Genomic DNA, 19,471 nt, shown 5'->3' with positions numbered 1-19,471 from the left:
TAACGAATTTTACAGATTCTGTTATCAGTCTACAATATTCGGTATCTTTGGACTTTGGACAGCATATCACCTAACCATGTCTCTGGAAACAACAACACCTCTCAATCTGAAATCCGGGTTTTCCTTCAACCGCCGGTTCACTGCGTCCATGCACCCTTTTCCTCTGTTTAACCACCGCCGTTATCCAGCTCCTATACAACTGTCATTTCCTTTTCGCGCCAAAACTGTTAACAGTCAAGAACTAAAATTTCCGCGGTTTTGGAGACGGCAAGTGTGGCGACGGAGAACCAATCCGAGTCACCGGTGAGAATTTTGGCCCTCGTGGTGGAAGGAAGCGTCAGCCCTCTAAAATGCGCCACTTGGCTGGAGGTCATGCTCCATACTGTAAGTATTTGAGTATTCGACTGACTGTTTGAATTATATAGTTTGTTCAAAATCTTCATAAAAAATGCTTAAACAAAATTTGTTGAGCAGTATTTTTTGGTTATTTGTTTTTGATTACAGTTAGCAGAGGGCAATTGTTGAAGATGAGCTCTCCTTCTTTTATCTTTATATGGAAATTGTTGGAATATGGAAATTGTGCAGTTGTTTGGCGGTTTTTATTATTAATTGTTCATCTGTTGATAATACAGATGAATAGAATGTTTTCTTGATTTGATTTAGAGAAAATGCTTGATAGTTTTTGAGAGACTATATACAATTTTTTTTGGGAAAATTATAATCGTACCCAATGTTTTTGTCGAAATTAACTACTCTAACTTTGTATTTTTTTTTAAATACACTACTCTATCCTCGGTTTTAGTCCGTTATACTAAGTATTCCTTCCGTCCATTTTTCGCACTTTTAAAAAATAAGTCAAAGAAAAGCCTAACAGTCTACAGAGAGAGAAAAATTTTTTTCACCAAAATACTGTCTTCTTCTTCCTCTCTTTCTCTTCCAGCAAACAAGTCCAAAACTTTCTCTCTCTAATTTATCTCTCTAAAACAAGAAAAGAATAAGAAGAAGAAGAGATGATGGTATTTGGTTGTAAGATTGGAGAATATATATTAATATCATCAATTTGTTGTGGTTTTGTTAGATGATATATTTTTCTTAGCAAATTTTAGTTTTATGGAAGATTGGTGAAGTTTGGGTTTAAAAGTTTTGAGGTTTGAGAATTTCTTGATATCAGTTTTGAATGGTAATTAAAAAGGAAAATAAATGAAAAAATTGAGTTTCCCATAAAATTCTAATCACTTTAGTGATTAGGTTAAAAGATTTTCAGATAACCTAATTTGCCGGCCGCCGTAAGCAGCGGCACTAACGACTTTCCGACAAGACATAAATTTGATTTTAAAAGAAAAATGATTTTATCTTTTAATTATGGTCATTAAAGTTATTTCATAACAATTTAACGTCTGAAAGTGTATAAAATGAACAGAAGGGGACACTCTTTAACAAACTGAAAACACGAGGGCATTGTAGTCTATTTAAAAAATATAAGTGTAAAGTAGTTGATTTGGATAAAATATAAGGGTACAATTATAAGTTTCCCTTTATTTCCTTTTTTTTTTCCAGTAGAGATGAAACAGGAGTGTTTATTCAGAAATATGATTTTATTTCTTTTTATTGTTTTTTATTTTGGATTAATTTGGCTTCTATTGAGATTCAAACTCGAGAGATCTCATTCCCATAGACAACTTAGTACCATTAATAGGAAACTCATTAGTTATTTTATTTTCTTCTTTGGCAAACGAGAAATCCAATTTTCTTTTTTTACAATTTCTTAATGTTTGAATAACTCTAATTATGGTACAACTATTTTGATTAAAATTTTTTAATACTCTCATTAAATTAAAATTGATTTTCTAAAAAATTAACTTATTTGGAATGGCACCTTTAGTAATTTAATGTTCTATAGGGAGAAGGCAAAAGGATCATTTTGGTATGAGCCAGTTTTCCAGGTTCAAACATTAGAGGGGAAAATGGTTTGGAGGAGACAAAAATATCGAGTCAAGAGAGGAAAAGTTCCTGGAACGTTTCACGACAGTGTATTAGATAATGGAGTTGTTTCAAATAAGTTTTGGACAATTGTGGATGTGTCTGATGATTTTAGCTGGGGCTTGTTTCATTATAGTGGTGCTGCTCGAGTTGTTGGACAGTCATATACAGGGGCTGTGCTTGTTAGTCCAGATGGAATGGATCCAAATGGGAAGGAGAATAAGCCAATGGTTTCTGCACTGGAGAAGTGTGGGATTAAAGAATGGGAACTTTAGACAGTTGATAATTGTTCATGCCAAGATCCTCCACTAGGAATCCCAGAAGGCTCCACTTTGCACTCTAAGATTGTAGTTAAAGCTGAGAACTGGAACTGCACGGCTTTGTGAATACAGGTGAATGTTTTAAACTGAGACTTAAAAAGATTTAATGGCAATTCGATTGGGCTTATAAACTTTGATTAATTAGTCATTTCAAAGTATCGTGAAAAATGCATTATATTGTTGGGACAATTTAACAAATGTCATAATGAAGTTTCAATTTTAACAAAACGTCTGGAAAGAATACTTATTAAAATAATAATAACAAATTCAGTCAAAAAAATTTCAATAATACAAAAACTGGACAAAATTTCACTACAGCTCAGAGGCATACTCAAGTGGGTTTGATACACCAGCCCAATCCTAGTAGCAATCTAAAGTTCAAAGGGTCAAACAGTGCAGTAATGATTCACCTTCCCTCTGCATCAACTTTGTCTACACCAACACTAGCACAAGTCCCCACCACTCTCCAAAGCCCAAGTCTAGTCATCAATTTGCCAGATCCTACTCACGCAAAAAATTGGCATGGACATACAGATGGCGCCATTTTTGCTGCATCAAAAGAGTCTGGATATGGTATTACATTTGAAGATGATGAAGGTATTTTTTTTAAAGCTATTTCAGGTTACTATGAAGGTACACCGGACTCGGCCATAGTTGAGGCGATTGCTCTTCGTCAAGGCCTACTTTTTGCTGTGCACTTCTTCCACAATCCAGGATGTTTTTATGTGGACTCGCAACTTGTTATTTTTGCTCTCAACTCTAGTGCTCCAGATTCTTTTTTTGGTCTTGTAATTTCAGATTGTCTCTATTTACTAGGACTTCGCCCTGATTTTGAGGTCCGTTGGGTTCGTAGGCAAGCTAATATAGGAGCTCATACTCTAGCTAGAGCTGCCTATCGTCATGCTCGCCATGTCATTTGGGATAGTACTCCCCATTTTATGTTGGATTTTTTCTCTTAAATAATGAGATTTTAATCTTTTAAAAAAAAAAAAAATACAAAAACTGACCTTGCAAGAGAAATGGAAAACACTGAAAAAATGAAATACTAAAAAAAATGAAATGCTGAAAAAAGGAAACACCGAAAAAAAAAAAGAAAATGCTGAAAAAAGGAAACAATAAAAAAAAAAAAGAAATACAAGGAAAGATAAGGAAACACGAAATCTGTAAGAGCAAATTCCTATATAGCTTATTTGATTCAACTATGACGATGACGACTAGTGACGACAATTGACGACCTGCGACGACGGTAAGTACGATATATTTGATATATACAGTATATATATGCTGTATCAGTAAATATTGTAAAATCAATTAAATACATAATAGATAGATATATATACACACACATACACACATCAATTAACACGTTGAATCAAATAAAGTAAATACAGTGTATATATATATTGTATCAGTATCAATCCAATAAAAACATATATCAATTCTGTGAGTATATGACTGTATAGAAAACTGATAGAGATATTTCTAATGATAAACAACATATCAAAAATAAAAATCAACATAGCTTATGAAATAAAAAATGAAACCGTAGAACAATACCTATAATGAAAAGAACGACAGCAAAATGATAAAAAATGATAAAAAAAATAATGGACGACACCAAAAGGAGAAAGAACGAAAAGTAAATAATGAGGGCTGAACAATAAAAAAGCAACAGAAAAATATTAACAAACTGAAAAAAAAAGGCAACAGAAAAATATTAACAAACTGAAAAAAAAAGTAAATAATAGTGAAAAAAGTAAATAATAGTGAAAATAGGAAATTAATACAAAAGGAAAACGTATTAAGAAACTGAAATATTAATAAACTAATGCCTTATCAATAAAAAGGACAAAATAGTAAAAATATGGCCTAACCTTCAATTTCACCCTCAATATTTCCAGCAGTTGCAATTTTACTTTAAATCAACCTTTGTACCATAAGCACCCTAAACTTATCAAACTAGTTGCAATTACATACTAATTTACTTTTAGGGTGCAATTGACCCTAAAAATAAATTATAATACTTTAAACTTGTCGATTTGTTCCAGTTGCACCTAAAAGTAATAAGGTTGGAATTTTAATTAAAACAACGTAAAAAAAATTGACTCCATAACCAATCTAAATATTTAAACAATAAATAATAAAATCAAACCCAATTATTCGTATAATAAATAAAAAAAATCAAGATTATATCTTTAACCAATTTTAAGATGCAAAAATAATGAGTTGGATACTAATTCAAGGTAAGACGAAACAAATATGATAATTCTTTTATCACTATTGTTGTAGCCATTATTTAATGTTTTATGAGCGGGAGAAAAATAATAAGTTGAAGGATAGAAGAGACAAAATGATAAATTCTTTCTTTTAATTCAAATGTTATGTATTACATTTAACTTAAGTTTGGATTGTTTATGAAGTCAATTTTTATATTATTTTAATTTATAATTCCAACCTTAATTTGTTTTTAGGGTAACCTTGCGACGAATCGATAAGTTTATAGTACTCTATTTTACTTTTGGGGTGTAACTGCACCCTAAAAGCAAATTAGAGTGTAATTACAACTAGGTTAATAAGTTTAGGATACTCAGAGTACAAAGATCGATTTAGGGTAAAGTTGCAACTACTCGAAAAGTTCAAGGTGAAATTGATGGTTAGGCCGTAAAAACATATTATAAATGACAACAATTTAAATCTCAAAATCAAACTGACATTTTATTAAAATTAAGTTTCAAAAATTGACATTTAGTACAATATCCTTATATTGTTTTATAGTTGTATAAAAAAGAAACTTAACCTTGAACAAAGACGATTAGTTGGTCTGAGTGGAAAGAACTTAAATCTATTAAGTAAAAAGTCGAGCGATCCATCTTTGTAGAAACACATGCATAAATTTAATATTAACACAAACGAAATTTGAAAAAAAGAAATAGATTCAGTGAGTTTAATTAGACAAATTACTTGAATATTATCTAAAATGAAAATAGAACTTATAAATCATTAAACGGAGGAACAGAGTCACGAAAGAATAGTCAAACTAATGCCAAAATTTTATTATTTTCCTTGAAGCATAATTGAACAACAATTAAAAGATAAAATTTAAATAAAAAAAAAAAAAAAACAAAAACCCAGCAATCTCAGGGAAGTATGCCTGGGCCCAGAATTGCACGAGCCAGAGAGGACCACTTACAGAAGCGCCAAACTTGGCATCCAGTATTTGGCCAATACATTTTTAGGCCAGTCCTAGCAAAAATAGGGCAAGAGCCACTGAGGAAAAGGTTTGCTTACTGTCTTAAAAGATCTATCACAAGCAGACGCCATTCAATAATGAAATATACTATCTCAAATCCTTCGATTACTCTGGATATTCCATAATCTATTGTTGATTACGCTTTGTTTCATCTCAAAAATTAAGAATATTTTTCATCTGTGAAAATTTGGTTTAGGTTTGGCAGTGGCGATGTCAGAAAGGGATCTGATGCGGAGAGAGAGAAATGAATGAATGGATGTGAGTAGAGATTATGGTAGTGTCAGCAGCAGAAGATAGAATGCAAATGGAGAAGGAAAAGAGGGCGTTGTATTATAAAGGATGGAGAAAGGAAGGAGAAAGCACAATATGTGAGAGAGGAAACAAATGGGTAATGTGAGTAATTATATTTGTCTTAAAGAATATATTTGTCTTTTTATTAAAAATTAACGAAAAGTAGTATACCTGTGACGGAAGAACCATTTCCTTTGACGGAAATAAATAGCGTGGATTTTTTTAATTGGTTCTCCAAAATAGAGGGACGAAACAGTTAATTCGACTAAATCCAGGGACTAAATGGCACTTTATCCTTTTTTTTCAATCACATTTTCAAACAAGATACTCACCTTTGAAATAGTTTAAAAAATATATATTATATTTTTGCCATTTTCGAAACTCGAATTTACCTATTAAATCTAAATAATCTAAATGAGATTGACTAGGTTTTTTTTAACTGTTGTTATTATAAGATGTGACACGTAACTAGTTTTACAGTTTCTGGTCATGTTTTAAGCCGTGCGAAGTAACATCATCAGTCTACAACATTCGGTAGTCTGGACTTTAGACAGCTATCACCTATCCATGTCTCTGGAAACAACACCACCTCTCAATCTGAAATCCGGTTTTTTGCTGAACCGCCGGTTCATTGCGTCGATGCACCCTTTTCCTCCGGCTAACCACCGCCGGTATCCAGCTCCGATGCAACTGTCATTTCCTTTTCGCGCCAAAACTGTTAACCGTCAAGAAACTAACATTCCCGCTGTTTTGGAGACGGCAAGTGTGGCTACGGAGAACCAATCCGATTCACCGGTGAGAATTGTGGCCCTCGTCGGGAAAGGAAGCATCAGCCCTTTAAAATGCGCCACTTGGGAGGAGGTCATGCTCCATACTGTAAGTATTCAAGTATCAACTGACTGTTTGAATTATATTGTTTGTTCAAAATCTTCATAAAATATGCTTAAACAAAATTTGTAGAGCAGTATTTTTTGGTTTTTTTGTTTTTGATTACAATTTGCAGAGGGCAATTGTTAAAGATGAGCTCTCCTTCTTTTATCTTTATGTGGAAATTGTGCCGTTATTTTTGGCTTTTGTTAAATAGGTTTATTGTACAGAGGGATTGAATGTTTTTCTTGATTTGATTTAGAGAAAATGCTTGTAGTTTTTGAGAGACTATAACAACTTTTCTTTTTCCTTTTTTCCAGTAGAAATGAAACAAGAATAATAGGATTTTATTTCTTCTTATTACTTTTTATTGTGGTTAATTTGGCTTCTACTGAGATTCAAACTTGAGATCTCTTAGCTCCACAGATTATTTAGCACCATTGAGCTAAAACTCATTAGTTCTTTCATTTTCTTATTTGGCAAACAAGAAATCCAGTTTTCTATTTTGATTAAAATTTTATAATGCTCTAATTAAATCAAATTTGATTTTCTAAAGATTAATTATTTGGAATGGGACCTTTTTTAGTAATTTAATGTTGTGGAAGCAGGCAAAAAGGTTAAAATGGGTAGATGAAGGGTATGACATGCTTGTGTTCACTGATAACCTATGCCAATCTAATAATCAAACTGAAGCTCTGCAAAAGGAATTGAGCCGTGCAGATATATTACTGATAGTTGCCATTTCAAATCAAGAATCAGTCAAGTGGATCCAATCCAATAGCAAAAGTGTTCAAAACATAATCTGCTTCGACTCATCTCCGAATCTTGCAAACAAACTAGGAGGATATTACATTCAGAATGAAACTAATGGGACTTTATTTGGAAAAATTATTGGAGTTTCTCGGTCTAAGAAAATCAAGGAATCAATGGAAGTAGTGAAAACTGTATGGGAAGCATGGGACCGGCATAATTCAGATGATATTAGGTTTTGTTTGTTGGTTATAATCAATGCATATATTAGACCAGTGCCAATTTTGAAGAACCTAAGGTCAAAAGGTTTTTCCACCTTGAATTGCATGGTTAGGAACTGCGGGCCACAGATACTAAACTGCCTATTAGATCCTAAATGCAGGAAAGCTCTGCAATGTTTGAACAACTGTAGTCCAGTTGATCAAGTTTGTAATTATCGGTGTATTGCTTCTTATGAAAGTCCAAACCTAGAGGCGTTTTCTCTATGTGTGTTGCAGAAGAACAATTGTCTTGAATTAGATGCAAAAATCCCAGAAAAGCCTTACGTGCCTCCGTTGGTTAAGTTTCAGGGAGAAGACTTGTGCCATGAAAAAGCTGAGGATCTTTTTGTGGGTTGGTTAGGGGATCTTGGTTGGAGTTGGAGAGTTGTGGCAGGGCAAAACCCAGCTTACGATCAATTCCCGTGCCAGTACCAGTTGTTCTATAGGGGGAAAGCAAAAGGATCATTTTGGTATGAGCCAGTTTTCCAGGTTCAAACACTAGAGGGGGAAATGGTTTGGAGGAGACGAAAATATCGAGTCAAGAGAGGAAAAACTCCCGGAACGTTTTACTTTAGTGTATTAGATAATGGAGTTGTTTCAAATGAGTTTTGGACAATTGTGGATGTGTCTGATGATTTTAGTTGGGGCTTGTTTCATTACACTGGCGCTGCTCGAGTTGCTGGACAGTCATATACAGGGGCTGTGCTTGTTAGTGCAGATGGAATGTACCCAAATGAGAAGGAAAAGAACAGACTGGTTTCTGCATTGGCGAAGTGTGGGATTAAAGAGTGGGAGCTTTTTACAGTTGATAATTGTTCATGCCAAGATCCTCCACTGGGAATCCCAGAAGGCTCCAGTTTGCATTCTAAAATTGAAGTTAAAGCTGAGAACTGGAAATGCACAGCTTTGTGAATACAGGTGAATGCTTTAAACTGAGACTCGAAAGATTTAATAGCAATTAGATTGGGCTTATAAACTTTGATTAATTAGTCATTTCAAAGATTGTGTAAAATGCATTATATTGTTTATACTTTCCGTTCTAAAAAGATAGTTCACCCTCTATTTTCATACAGATTAAGAAATAACAGTTATTATGGTTAAAGGACAATTTTATTCATATAACTTTTTTATTATGTTCATCTTAAATAATGCATGACCAATTATTATATGGAATAATAAGTAAGAATTAATGAGGGTTATTGAAAATAAAATAAAATTTAATAAGGGTATAGTAAACAATTTAAGGATTAACTATAATGCAAAAAAAGGAAAGGGAATTATATTTTGGGACAAATAAAAAAGGAAAGATGGACTATCTATTTGAACAACGGAAGCTGGTCTAAGTGGAAAGCACTCAGGTCCATTAAACAAGAAGTCGAGTGTTCCATCTTTAAACAAGAAGTCGAGTGTTCCATCTTTATCATCTATAAAGATGATGGAGAAAATCCCTGCTGGGAGGGCTTCCCTCTTATGGGTCTTTTTCTGTTTGAAGAAATTATTTTTCTTTATTCTGTCAAGAGCTTACATCTCTCAATCTAAAGATTGTTATAGTTCTAAAAGTAGATTGGAGTACAATATGCTACCAGTGTTTATCATATTCTCAATATATAAATTGATATCTGAATTTTCACTAGAAAATCATCAACTTTTAGGCTGGCTAATTAAATTCTTTAATTAGTAAAATAAATTACATATGGTCGACATTTCAACTTGTAAAATTACACTTATTAAATATAATTTTTTAATTATAGACATATATTGAGTAAATGCAATACTTCATGCATCTTTTAAAACAATTTATTGTATTAAACATAATTTTCTATATTTTTCTATTACTAGATATTTTTTCAAAATATGCAATATTTCATGCATCTTGTGGTTCAAGTTTATTGTGGACTTCACAATAATTGAAAGGTGTCATCTGAACTCGTCAAATGTGTAAAAACTTTTATTATTAAGAGGATTCAAACTCAAATCTTCTCGTTTTTCACATTGTTGCTAAAAATTTTTAATCGCTAGAGATGACCCTCTATCAAACTACACAACTTATGATGCTAATGCTGGCTGCGGCTACAAGAAAAGAAATATGATGCCTCCCCATTGAATTGGAGTTAGCACCATTTTGTTAGTTAAAATTGGAGTTACACACCAGCTTGTTAGTTAAAAATTGCACTTATGCGATTGTTTCGTTCTTTTTTCTTTTGATTGCTGTTTTTCCAATTAGATATCAAATTCTTACAAAGTCATTGTTACTACTGGATCGCCAACTAGCTTTTAATTCTCTTTTATCCCAAAAAACATTTTCAATATTCTTTTTGGCACCTTCAGGCAGCCTAAATCAGTTTAGCAAACAATTAACAATACATATGGTAATAGTTTTCCATACTTGGGTTAAATTAATGTCATTGAGGCAAACCGCTTACTTTTCATTCCTTAGCATTCCCAAAAATAAAAACGACCTCTGCAAAAGGTCTAATAATGGCTTCTATTCGGCAAAATTGATGAATGTGCACATATGGCAAATATTTATAAACAACCAATCCAAGTAAATAAATGACAAGTGAAGGAGTTCGTTACTCCTTGTGTAAAATCCATACCGATAAGGTGCTAACTTGAGATGTTTGCTTGCCTTTAGGCAAATCCTACATCGGCCAATCATAATATGGAAGTGATGTACGTAACAAAAGAGCAAGCTTTAAACTAGCAAGACATTTTTTGGATTAGAAGTGAGGCTCTGACCCAGGAACAAACTTGTGCAGGCTGCGCTCAAAGTGGACAATATCTTGCTAGGTCCAAGATGTTACACCTTGTATGTAGGACTTTCAAGCGAGGATGGTAGGGTGTGCTTTCCAAAAACTCTGCTCAATTATGTTGCAATGTTCTACTGTTACCTTATTCCCAAGTTTTTCAGTAGATTCTCCATCCTCTTGTATCAAAATACCCTCCTCCTGCATACAAAACAAAATCTTAGCTTCTGCAAATAAAATAGCAAGTAATGTTACTCATAGCAACAATAAAATAGTCAAAGGTGAAGAATCACTTTTAACCCTCTTTTGAAATATGAGAAACACGTCAAATTTTACAATAAACATCAACTTGCTATGCACGAAAAATATACTGTCCTCTGGTTTCTTGCAGTTGGCTTTATGAGCCATTGAAAATCATCCTTATTGAAAACGAAGGCAAAATAATACTACAATCTTTCAAATAACATAGTGTTTGAATTTTGAATAAAGGACAAATTGGCAGGAATATATAAAAACTCGATTACTCCAATTGATCAGCAAGGAATTCCCACTGTAGTCCTCTTTTATCATTTTGAATGAGGAGGAAAATGCAGGGTGGCAGGGATGAGTGTTGGAGATGGAGAAGAATAATTGGAAAGTATGATAAAAGAATGTAACAGATTATAGTAACAGACTGCAGGCAGACCACCCATAGAAGGAAGCACAGTGCCATAACTAAGGATGATATGCAAAAGGTGAATACATGCTAGTTTGCAGAAGGGGGTACATGTTGTGGATTCACCTTTGGGTGGTACTTCAAGGTGCGATATATTATTTTCCTATTTGTTTGTGATGATCTCAACTACCAAGCAAACTTAAGAATTACAGATATTCTCTCCAAGCCAATTTTCAAATATAAAATATAGTGTTATGCGTTGATGGAACTAATTATTGGCAGCATATAATTTATCACAAAGGTATACTATATTGAGGAAGAAAAACCTTTTACCCTGAAAACAGAGGAACCTTGGCGGAAAATGACTGATGATGAGTTGTAGTCAATACCAAATTGAGCAAGTATCTCATTTTTCTCTCGGGTTTGAGTACCCTGTAGAAGTTGTGAAATAAAATTGAGTGCTGACTTATTTAGCCATGACACAGTAAACTTCCACGCCAAAATATGGTTAACAAGCGTCAAAATAGGAACAATAAAATTTTTTATACGGAAAGAGAGAGAGAGAAGAGAGATGTAAGACCTTTAAAATATGTTGAGCCTCACTTTTGCTTTTCCCAGATTTAACGAGTGCCCAAAAACAAGTATTGTATTGATTGTTGATGTGACCTAAAACACCACAGCCAATGGAAGATTACAGCACTGATGTTGTGCTTTCAATCATGTTAAAAAATATAACTAAAAAAATGCTAGAAAGCTTGAAACTCAAGGTCCAGTGCTGGAAATGGACCATTCAAATACCAACCAATCAATAAAAACAAATGTGTTACAGTTTGAAAAATTCTAGTTAGAACACTTCCAGAAATTAATAAATTTAGCAAAGACTACTCACAATCAACTTGTCTCCAAGACAGATAATCTCGAAGAATCTCAGTTGATGGATAGCATATAGCCCTTCCATCAAAAGAGGGTGGATACTTCAGTTCTTTCTGTTGGAAGAAAGATTTCCAATTCATGACATATGTTGAGGAGAAGAATGAAACGATGACAGAAACAATGTTACTGCACAAGCGATATAGAGAATGAATGTACTGATCCAAAATAAATGTCAGGATGATGACTTGCAAAGCAGAGCTCAAGCAACACACCAACAGGAAAAAAAAAAGAAGCATAAATAAGCTCATGGAACATAAGATATACCTAGCTTGCCTCTGACAAAATTTAGAATCTTTCTTCAAAACAAAGCTGAAAATAAAGCAACCAAAAATGAGAACACCGACATAGAAATCTTTCGAACATAAACTTGATCCCTCAAATTAAAGATTACAAATCACAAATCTAGCACCTGTACTCATCACTGACACCATAAGAAAAAATAACATCTTGAAACTCTTGCAAAACAGCTACTGCACAAGAATTCATAAGATTCAGAGCTCGCTCATCATTGGGCTTCTCAAATTCATGAACTTCACAGAATCTACCTCAAGCAACAAAACTGAATTAGTTATTGGCAGGCTAGCAACAGAAGAAAGTTTCAAGTATCAGAGACCTGATAATAAGGTCTATGGAGTTTACAGTTAATTGTAACACATAGGAAAAATAATTATGCCCCTCTCCAATTTTTTCTTCTAATTTTATTTCAATTTCTTAGTCATGCATTGACTCAAAACTGACGTCTAATTTTGAAATTGAAGGGTCTCAAAATATGAAACTTATTACTACTTTGAAGTTGCATTACAATTTGCACCCAATGCAAGAGCAAGAAGCAGAGTACATGAAACTTATCCCCGAGACTTAGATTGTCAATCCATAAAGTGAATCAACTTAATCAAGGGGTTGCATTTTCCTAAGCTATAAATTAAATAAAAGAATTAGGTGTAAATGATTTTCACTTATTTCAGGAAAGCCACACTTGGACTGCACTGAGCCTAGTGGCAAGAAAGAATTGCTCAATAAAATTAAAGAATAATATTGCTTAACTTACCTGTGAAAGTGGCATCCATCAATTCTAATCACAATCCAAGTAGATGGCATCAATTTGCTTTCAAATAGGAAAGACCTAATATAATCAGGGCTAATTTTGCCAAGGTCTACTGCAAAACCACCCAGAGCATTGACAAGACTTTGGTGCCCATTCCAAAAGTTTCTCCCAGCAATGTTCTCTGAATGGACTATTTTTCCCTTTCTCCGAAATCTTTTTACAGGGGTACCATCCTCACTATATTTTGCAATATCTTCCTCCTGTAGTGTTCCAAAAGAGGTCTTGGCTTACAAAATTATAAGAAATATGCAAGATAGACCAAAAGCATTTATCAAATGAACTAGCAATTAAAATAGGTCATCAATTCATATAAGATGGAGATTATCGAACTATATCCAAGTTGATAGCAAGATTCCATCCCTCTACTCAATATCATCTAGGAAGACTGAATAAGAACATGTAGTCCTTAGGAAAATATATAAATGAACAATAGAATATCCAATTTTTCCTATGCCAACGTGTAAATGAAATATTGAAAATATGAAAAACATAGTTATTCTCGGAAGAGAATGGAAATAACCTGTGTCATGAAAACACAAGATCCTTGACGGAACATCTCAGGTAGTTTTTTATAGTTAACACCAAACTGTTGAAAGAGTAGTTCATTTTTCTCTTGCTTTTGAGTGCCCTGCAGAAAATTGAAAATGAATTCAGGGAGAAATATGTATGATTAAAATGCATATTATATGCATGATTAGGAAACGAAAATGATATTTGAAGATGAATTTAAAAAGCAAATAAATCAAAATAGAAGAGGATAACATAAACGCCAAAAGAAAAGTTCATAAGAATGAAAGAGTGACAGGAAGGGGGAGAAAAGTAAAAAGAGAGACATAAAAATGAGACTAGAAGTTGAAAGAGAACATGTTCAGAACTCAATATAAGAGTTAACATAAAGTAGAAAACGTTTGCATATACATATGTACATATAGGTGATTATTTGTGTGTACATATTGCAAATAGATTAGGACATTAAAAGATGATATGGAGACTGAGAAAAAACTGCCTTTAAAATTGCTTGTGCTTCCATTTCAGTCTTCCCACTTTCAACCAGCTTCCAAAAACAAGTATTATGCTGGTTATTAACATGGCCTGTGAGACAAAAAAAAAAAAAAAAAAAAAAAAAAAAAAAAAAAAAAAGAAAGAATGTTATGTTATCAACCTTGTAGTTTAGAAGTTCAGTTTCTTCAAAAATGATGTTTTTCGTTTGAGTTAACAATAAGTGTTAGTTCAGTAACTTTGTTTGAACACTTACAGTCTTTCTGTCTCCAAGCAAGATATTCTTGGAGAACCTCTATTGATGCACAACATATAACCCGCCCATGGAATGAAGGGGGGTATCTCATCTCTTTTTGGGGGAAGAACTCTTTCCATTTTGTAGCATATATGGAAGAGAAAAGAGATACAATAAGGGATATAATTTTGCTGCACATTCAAATTGCAGAACAAGAAAACAATAAATCTACAATCCAAAGTAAACAAATTTGAGGAAAAAAAAAAGTACCACGGGTGAGTTTCAAATGAAATTGCCACAATAACCAGCTACAAAGCAATAGTATAGCCTATAGGGAACTAGAAAAAAAAAAAAAAAAATCTTTCCTCAAGTTTATCAAACAACTAAAACTTACAAATTAATTCATATATTATTCTAATCTTGCTTAGCTGCTTCCCCTGATAAAGGTAACTTTAGGAATGAGTTAATAATATTTACACTTTAGTTTGGATATCCTTCGCTTCATAACAAGTAAATTACATGCAAAATGAAGTGTAATTTCAAAACTGACTCATTGGAGTAGTAATAATATTGAAAGAGGAATCAGCAATTAAAGATGATCAGATACAAGGTTAAAAGGAGGAAAGAATCTGTTAGAGATATGATTTTCGATCTATTTTATTTTCTCTTCTTATCATTTCTTTTTTTTAAAAATAAAAATACAAATGATTAATGCGCTTTACTGTAGGCATTTAACGATAGAAGAATGCAATTACCACAAGATTTTATAGCTCAAAACAATAAAAAGATTAGTTCCCTCCATGTTAGTAGACACAAGAAAAATAGCTCTTAACCTCTATGAAAAAAAAAATAAAGACACACATCATACACCAAAAAGAGAAAGAATATAAACCTTGCTCGCCTTTGGTAGAACCTTGTTGTCTTCTTGAAAACAAAACTGCAGTTAATATAAATAAAGATTATCACTTAGACAAGCAAATGATGCCAGATTACGAAGGAGGAGATAATTCAACAATGAACAAAAACAAATGAAAATATAAGCACCTATATTTGTCGCTGAAGCCATAGGAGAAGACAATGTCAGGATACTCTTCTAGAATAAAAGTTGCACATGCGTTCATCAAATTCAAGGCTTTCTCGTCGTTTGGCCTCTCAAATTCATGGACCTCAGAGAATCTTTTCAAAGCAAAAACAAAATGTTAAACATGTTCAAAATAACTAATGCCTTGTTCGGTTTGTGAAATGGAATAGAAAAAGGGAATTCACTTTTTATACAATTTACGTTTAATGATTTTGTATTACATACTTGAAACTTCAAGCAAAATTTGAGAAAGTTATTTCATAGAAAAATTATTCCACACCTAAATTTAGACCAAAGCTAAGAGCTAATCTGTTCCCTACCTATTCCTGTTATTTCATAAACCAAACAAGGCCTAAAAGATTAGTTAGTAAAGAATTCCAAAAGGTTTTAGCTTACCTTCTAAAGTGGCGGCCATCAATTTGAACAACAATGAGGTTAGGGAACATAATCTCATCTTCAACCTCAAATGATTTCACGTACTCGTATTTGCTGTTTGCCATTACTTTTTTCACTCTGCTGTATCAATTTTTCTCACACGCCATTCATCGAACAAATGGTGTGCATAAAACCTAAGGTATATAATACAGAGCATTGCTCATCAAGACTCCAATTAGCCATAATAGAATCTACACTACAAGTTAACTTTGAGTATTAATTTAGCCTGCAATTACAAAACAAAATTTGCCTCAAACAAACCAACATTCATTCCTCACTACAGAACTTGAAACCGATCACAAAAATGGCAACAAGATCACGTAATATTGCATTTGCAGAGAATTATGCACCCGTCACTCGGATATAAAGTTGTTAGCGGGCAGGGGAGAGCTGCAACTGCAAGGCCTGGAGGCAGGAGGCGGTGGGCGGTGGCTACTGAGGCAACTGTCTTAGGCCAAAAGCTAAAGACAAAAAGAAAATGGAGGGAGTAGCCGAGTAGGGAGGGGACTGTTACGTTGTCAGCATAAGTATGTGTATACAGAGCGGGTTGTTTGTGAAACGGCTAGTAAGAAAATTTTGATATAACATAAAAGGCAACCAGAAACCGAGATTGTATGGCTATGAACGAGCCGAGCCGAGCCAAATGAGAACTGCTGAGCTGGATAATAAAATATTTGACATCGGGCTTAGCTCGAGCTGAATTCAAGCTTAGAGTTCCGATGATTAAAAAATATGTAGATTCGATAATAAATTATTTGAAATCGGCTCACTTGAGCTAAATATAAATTCATAGTTAGTCATGGCCACGGTTCCGGAACCGGCGGTTCCGGTTCCAAAAAAAATTGGAATCGGAACTGAACCGAAAAGATCCGGTTTTGGTTCCGGTTTAGAACCGTCCGGTTCCGGTTTAGAACCGTCCGGTTCCGGTTTCGGTTTCGGTTCCGGTTCCGATCCGGTTACGAAACCGACGATTCCGATCGATTTTTCGGCGAATCGCATAATTTTAAATTTTGAAGACCGGTTTAAAAAAAAATTATTTGAACATAAAAAATTAAAAAATACACCTAAAAAATTAAAAAATACTTCAATTAAATTTATTTTTTTAAAGACTTGAACATAAATATTAAAAATACTTCAACTGTAAGTTTTCTTCAAAAATATAAATATTAAAATTTGTAAGTTCCTGAATTTTTTTTAGTATATATAAAGAATCAAACTACATTTATAAAGTATCAAATCCAATCAAATTGCAACCAATTTCATTCCATTTTTGAGTAAATATGACTTGTTTTCGATAACATAATTGAAAACCAAAAAATCTACATAGTCTAAAATCATAAACTGAACTGAAAAATTGAAATGGATCGGTCCGATTTGGTTTTTTTAACTTTAACCGATACAATGATTGTTCAAATATGATTGTGTTGGACCATATCTGAACAGAACAGTCCTAGCTACTTTATCTGCATCCTTGTTATATTATAAACAAATAAACAAATAAATAAATGGGTAAAATTAAAAACAATTGTAAAAGCAAAAAAAAAAAAAAAAAATATATATATATATATATATATAGTTTCAGCATGAAGTCCACTCATCCATCGACAGGAATAAGTATTGTTCCATTCCACGTAAAAGGTAGCAGCTTTTTCTTCCATCATTGTCAGTAAATCACGAAAAAAAAAAAAAAAAAAAAAAAAAGTATGACAGTTTACAACGGCTAGAACCGCCGGTTCGAACCGACCGGAGAACTGGCGGTTCCAATCCAGTTCCGGCTGGTTCTCTGAAACCGCCGGTTTCGGTTCCAGAAAATTTGGAACCGGAACCTAACCGAAATTTTTTGGTTCCGGTTCCGGTTCAGCCCGATTCCGGTTCTCTCCGGTTCTGGTTACGGTTCCGGTCGGTTCGAACCGACGGTTCCGATTCCCAGAACCGTAATATGGCCATGTCTATTCATAGTTCGAATTAAAAATATATAAACTCAGATTCAGTTTGAATTTAATTCATTAATTATAAATCAAGGCGAATTTAAGCTCAACGGATTTGGCTTAAGCTTGATCAGTGAAAATATGTTTCAATCTGAAAATTACGCAACAATAAGAATTCACAAACACACACTTGAAATATATTTATTTATATAGCTTTCATTTAGTGACTTTCCTAAAATTTGATTATTTATTATTTATTTATTTCACAAGGGACACATCTGTGACCCAAGAATTTTCAATTAAATTCTCCGATTTTAAAAATAAAATATTGAACTCAAATATCATAAGTTAAATATTATTTTCCCCTTTAATAAAATTCTATTACTTATCACTTTTATTATGATATGATTAAAAAATAAATAAACAGATAAAGCTAGCCACGAGCAGAATTGATATAAATAAAGGCCAAAGAAACAAAACATTGAAAAGAAAAAATATCATATTTATATTATGATATTTTGTATTTATAGAACTTAATATGACAGTTTTGTGAGGAATCTTATTTAAAATTTCAATTTAGACAAATTAAGAATATTGGTTTTAACTCAATATTAAGAAAAGAATAAATATTAAAATTAAAAATATATTAATTAAATTGATAAATATTTAAGTCAATAAGGAAAAAACAACAATATCGTTATCACGGATAAAAAATTATGTCTACGAAAAAATTTAGTAATAAATTAAAATTAAGTCAAAAGTATGTAACGAAAATATCATTATATTATAAACAAACAATATCACTATAATATAAATAAAATTATGTATATAAAATTTTAAATAATAAAATAAAATATAAAAAGAGCTCATTTAATGAATATAAAAAACAAAATAAAAAAGTTCATTTATTTTTAATTTAATAAAGATTTTATATAAAAAAAAAACTCAATGAAATAAAAAAAAATATACTCCTTCCATCCTATTTTGTTTGCTGTTTTTTTTTTATGGAATATTTATAAGGTTCTTAAATTTCCTATGATAATCCTTGTGATTATTCATTAAATGAATAATTTTTATTAATATCTTAATGAGTTAAGAGTGGTTTTTTTTTTTCTGGATCCCAAATGTTTATAAGGTTTTTAAATTTCCTATGATAATCCTTGTGATTATTCAATTTTTATTAATGTTTTAACGAGTCAAGAGTAAAAAAAGAATAAATTAATTTTTACAGATTAAAACAATGAATGGTATATAGAAAACGCCGTCTGTGGGGATCGAACCCACGACCACGTGGTTAAAAGCCACGCGCTCTACCACTGAGCTAAGATGGCTTATTTATTAAATGCTTATAGCAAATATATTAAATAAATTAGATAATAATCATCAAAACAAGGTAAAATGGAGATGATTATTTATTTGTTAACCAGAACAATGAATTTATACCATTCTTATCGTTCCTCTTCAATTTTCTTATAAAAGTTGGTGTTAAGATAATAGATAATTTATTATATTTGAATGTGTTTGAGAATGTATGAATTTGTAAGTTCTTAATAATGTAATTATATCAATGAATAATAATAATAAGAGTATGTACAAATCACGTAAATGTCATCATTATTTTTTTCTTTTCTTGTG

The 19,471-nt window shown here is 32.5% G+C and overlaps 2 protein-coding genes, 1 long non-coding RNA gene and 1 other non-coding gene across 6 annotated transcripts; 2 read left to right on the top strand and 2 right to left on the bottom strand.

Annotated features, from left to right (window-relative positions):
- The first annotated feature begins 4 nt into the window (after positions 1-4).
- LOC119371099 (uncharacterized) lies at positions 5-1,616 on the top strand. The gene is made up of 2 exons (XR_005178674.2): positions 5-384; positions 505-1,616. It is a non-coding gene; the product is annotated as an uncharacterized LOC119371099 (long non-coding RNA).
- Positions 1,617-5,610: 3,994 nt separating this feature from the next.
- On the top strand, positions 5,611-8,780 carry LOC105636567 (violaxanthin de-epoxidase-like protein). The gene is made up of 3 exons (XM_012219871.4): positions 5,611-5,943; positions 6,322-6,717; positions 7,317-8,780. Exons 2-3 carry the CDS (start codon positions 6,409-6,411, stop codon positions 8,628-8,630), a joined length of 1,623 nt encoding a protein of 540 aa, XP_012075261.1. The 5' UTR covers positions 5,611-5,943; positions 6,322-6,408; the 3' UTR covers positions 8,631-8,780.
- Positions 8,781-10,167: 1,387 nt separating this feature from the next.
- LOC105636568 (tRNA(His) guanylyltransferase 1) lies at positions 10,168-16,480 on the bottom strand. Of its 3 annotated transcripts, none has more exons than XM_089719471.1 (13): positions 15,870-16,480; positions 15,437-15,568; positions 15,285-15,329; positions 14,414-14,583; positions 14,165-14,250; positions 13,679-13,786; positions 13,102-13,358; positions 12,463-12,594; positions 12,318-12,362; positions 12,010-12,179; positions 11,701-11,786; positions 11,447-11,552; positions 10,168-10,666 (listed from the first exon to the last, which is right to left on the bottom strand). In XM_089719471.1, exons 1-13 carry the CDS (start codon positions 15,971-15,973, stop codon positions 10,626-10,628), a joined length of 1,482 nt encoding a protein of 493 aa, XP_089575597.1. In that variant the 5' UTR covers positions 15,974-16,480; the 3' UTR covers positions 10,168-10,625. The 3 variants fall into 3 exon arrangements, with proteins under 3 accessions (XP_089575597.1, XP_089575598.1, XP_089575596.1); XM_089719472.1 differs by having other exon boundaries at positions 11,454-11,552; positions 14,414-14,524; positions 15,870-16,479; XM_089719470.1 differs by having other exon boundaries at positions 11,454-11,552; positions 15,870-16,478.
- Positions 16,481-19,095: 2,615 nt separating this feature from the next.
- Positions 19,096-19,167, bottom strand: TRNAK-UUU (transfer RNA lysine (anticodon UUU)). Its single transcript has one exon. It is a non-coding gene; the product is annotated as a tRNA-Lys (tRNA).
- Positions 19,168-19,471: the final 304 nt, after the last annotated feature.

This window comes from Jatropha curcas, chromosome 3 (genome assembly GCF_041381405.1).
Source record: "Jatropha curcas cultivar XTBG-Jc1 chromosome 3, XTBG_Jcur_1.0, whole genome shotgun sequence".
NCBI classification, from domain to species: domain Eukaryota; kingdom Viridiplantae; phylum Streptophyta; class Magnoliopsida; order Malpighiales; family Euphorbiaceae; genus Jatropha; species Jatropha curcas.
This window is presented reverse-complemented; position numbering and strand designations above follow the sequence as displayed.

Coding starts and splice junctions, on each gene's coding strand:
- LOC105636567 (XM_012219871.4), top strand. CDS start 6,409: ATGTCTCTGGAAACAACACCACCTCTCAATCTGAAATCCGGTTTTTTG. Junction 6,718..7,316: donor AGGAGGTCATGCTCCATACT/GTAAGTATTCAA, acceptor TTGTGGAAGCAG/GCAAAAAGGTTAAAATGGGT.
- LOC105636568 (XM_089719470.1), bottom strand. CDS start 15,973: ATGGCAAACAGCAAATACGAGTACGTGAAATCATTTGAGGTTGAAGAT. Junction 11,553..11,700: donor AGGCTCAACATATTTTAAAG/GTCTTACATCTC, acceptor CAACTTCTACAG/GGTACTCAAACCCGAGAGAA. Junction 10,667..11,453: donor AAGGTTCCTCTGTTTTCAGG/GTAAAAGGTTTT, acceptor TTTTGTATGCAG/GAGGAGGGTATTTTGATACA.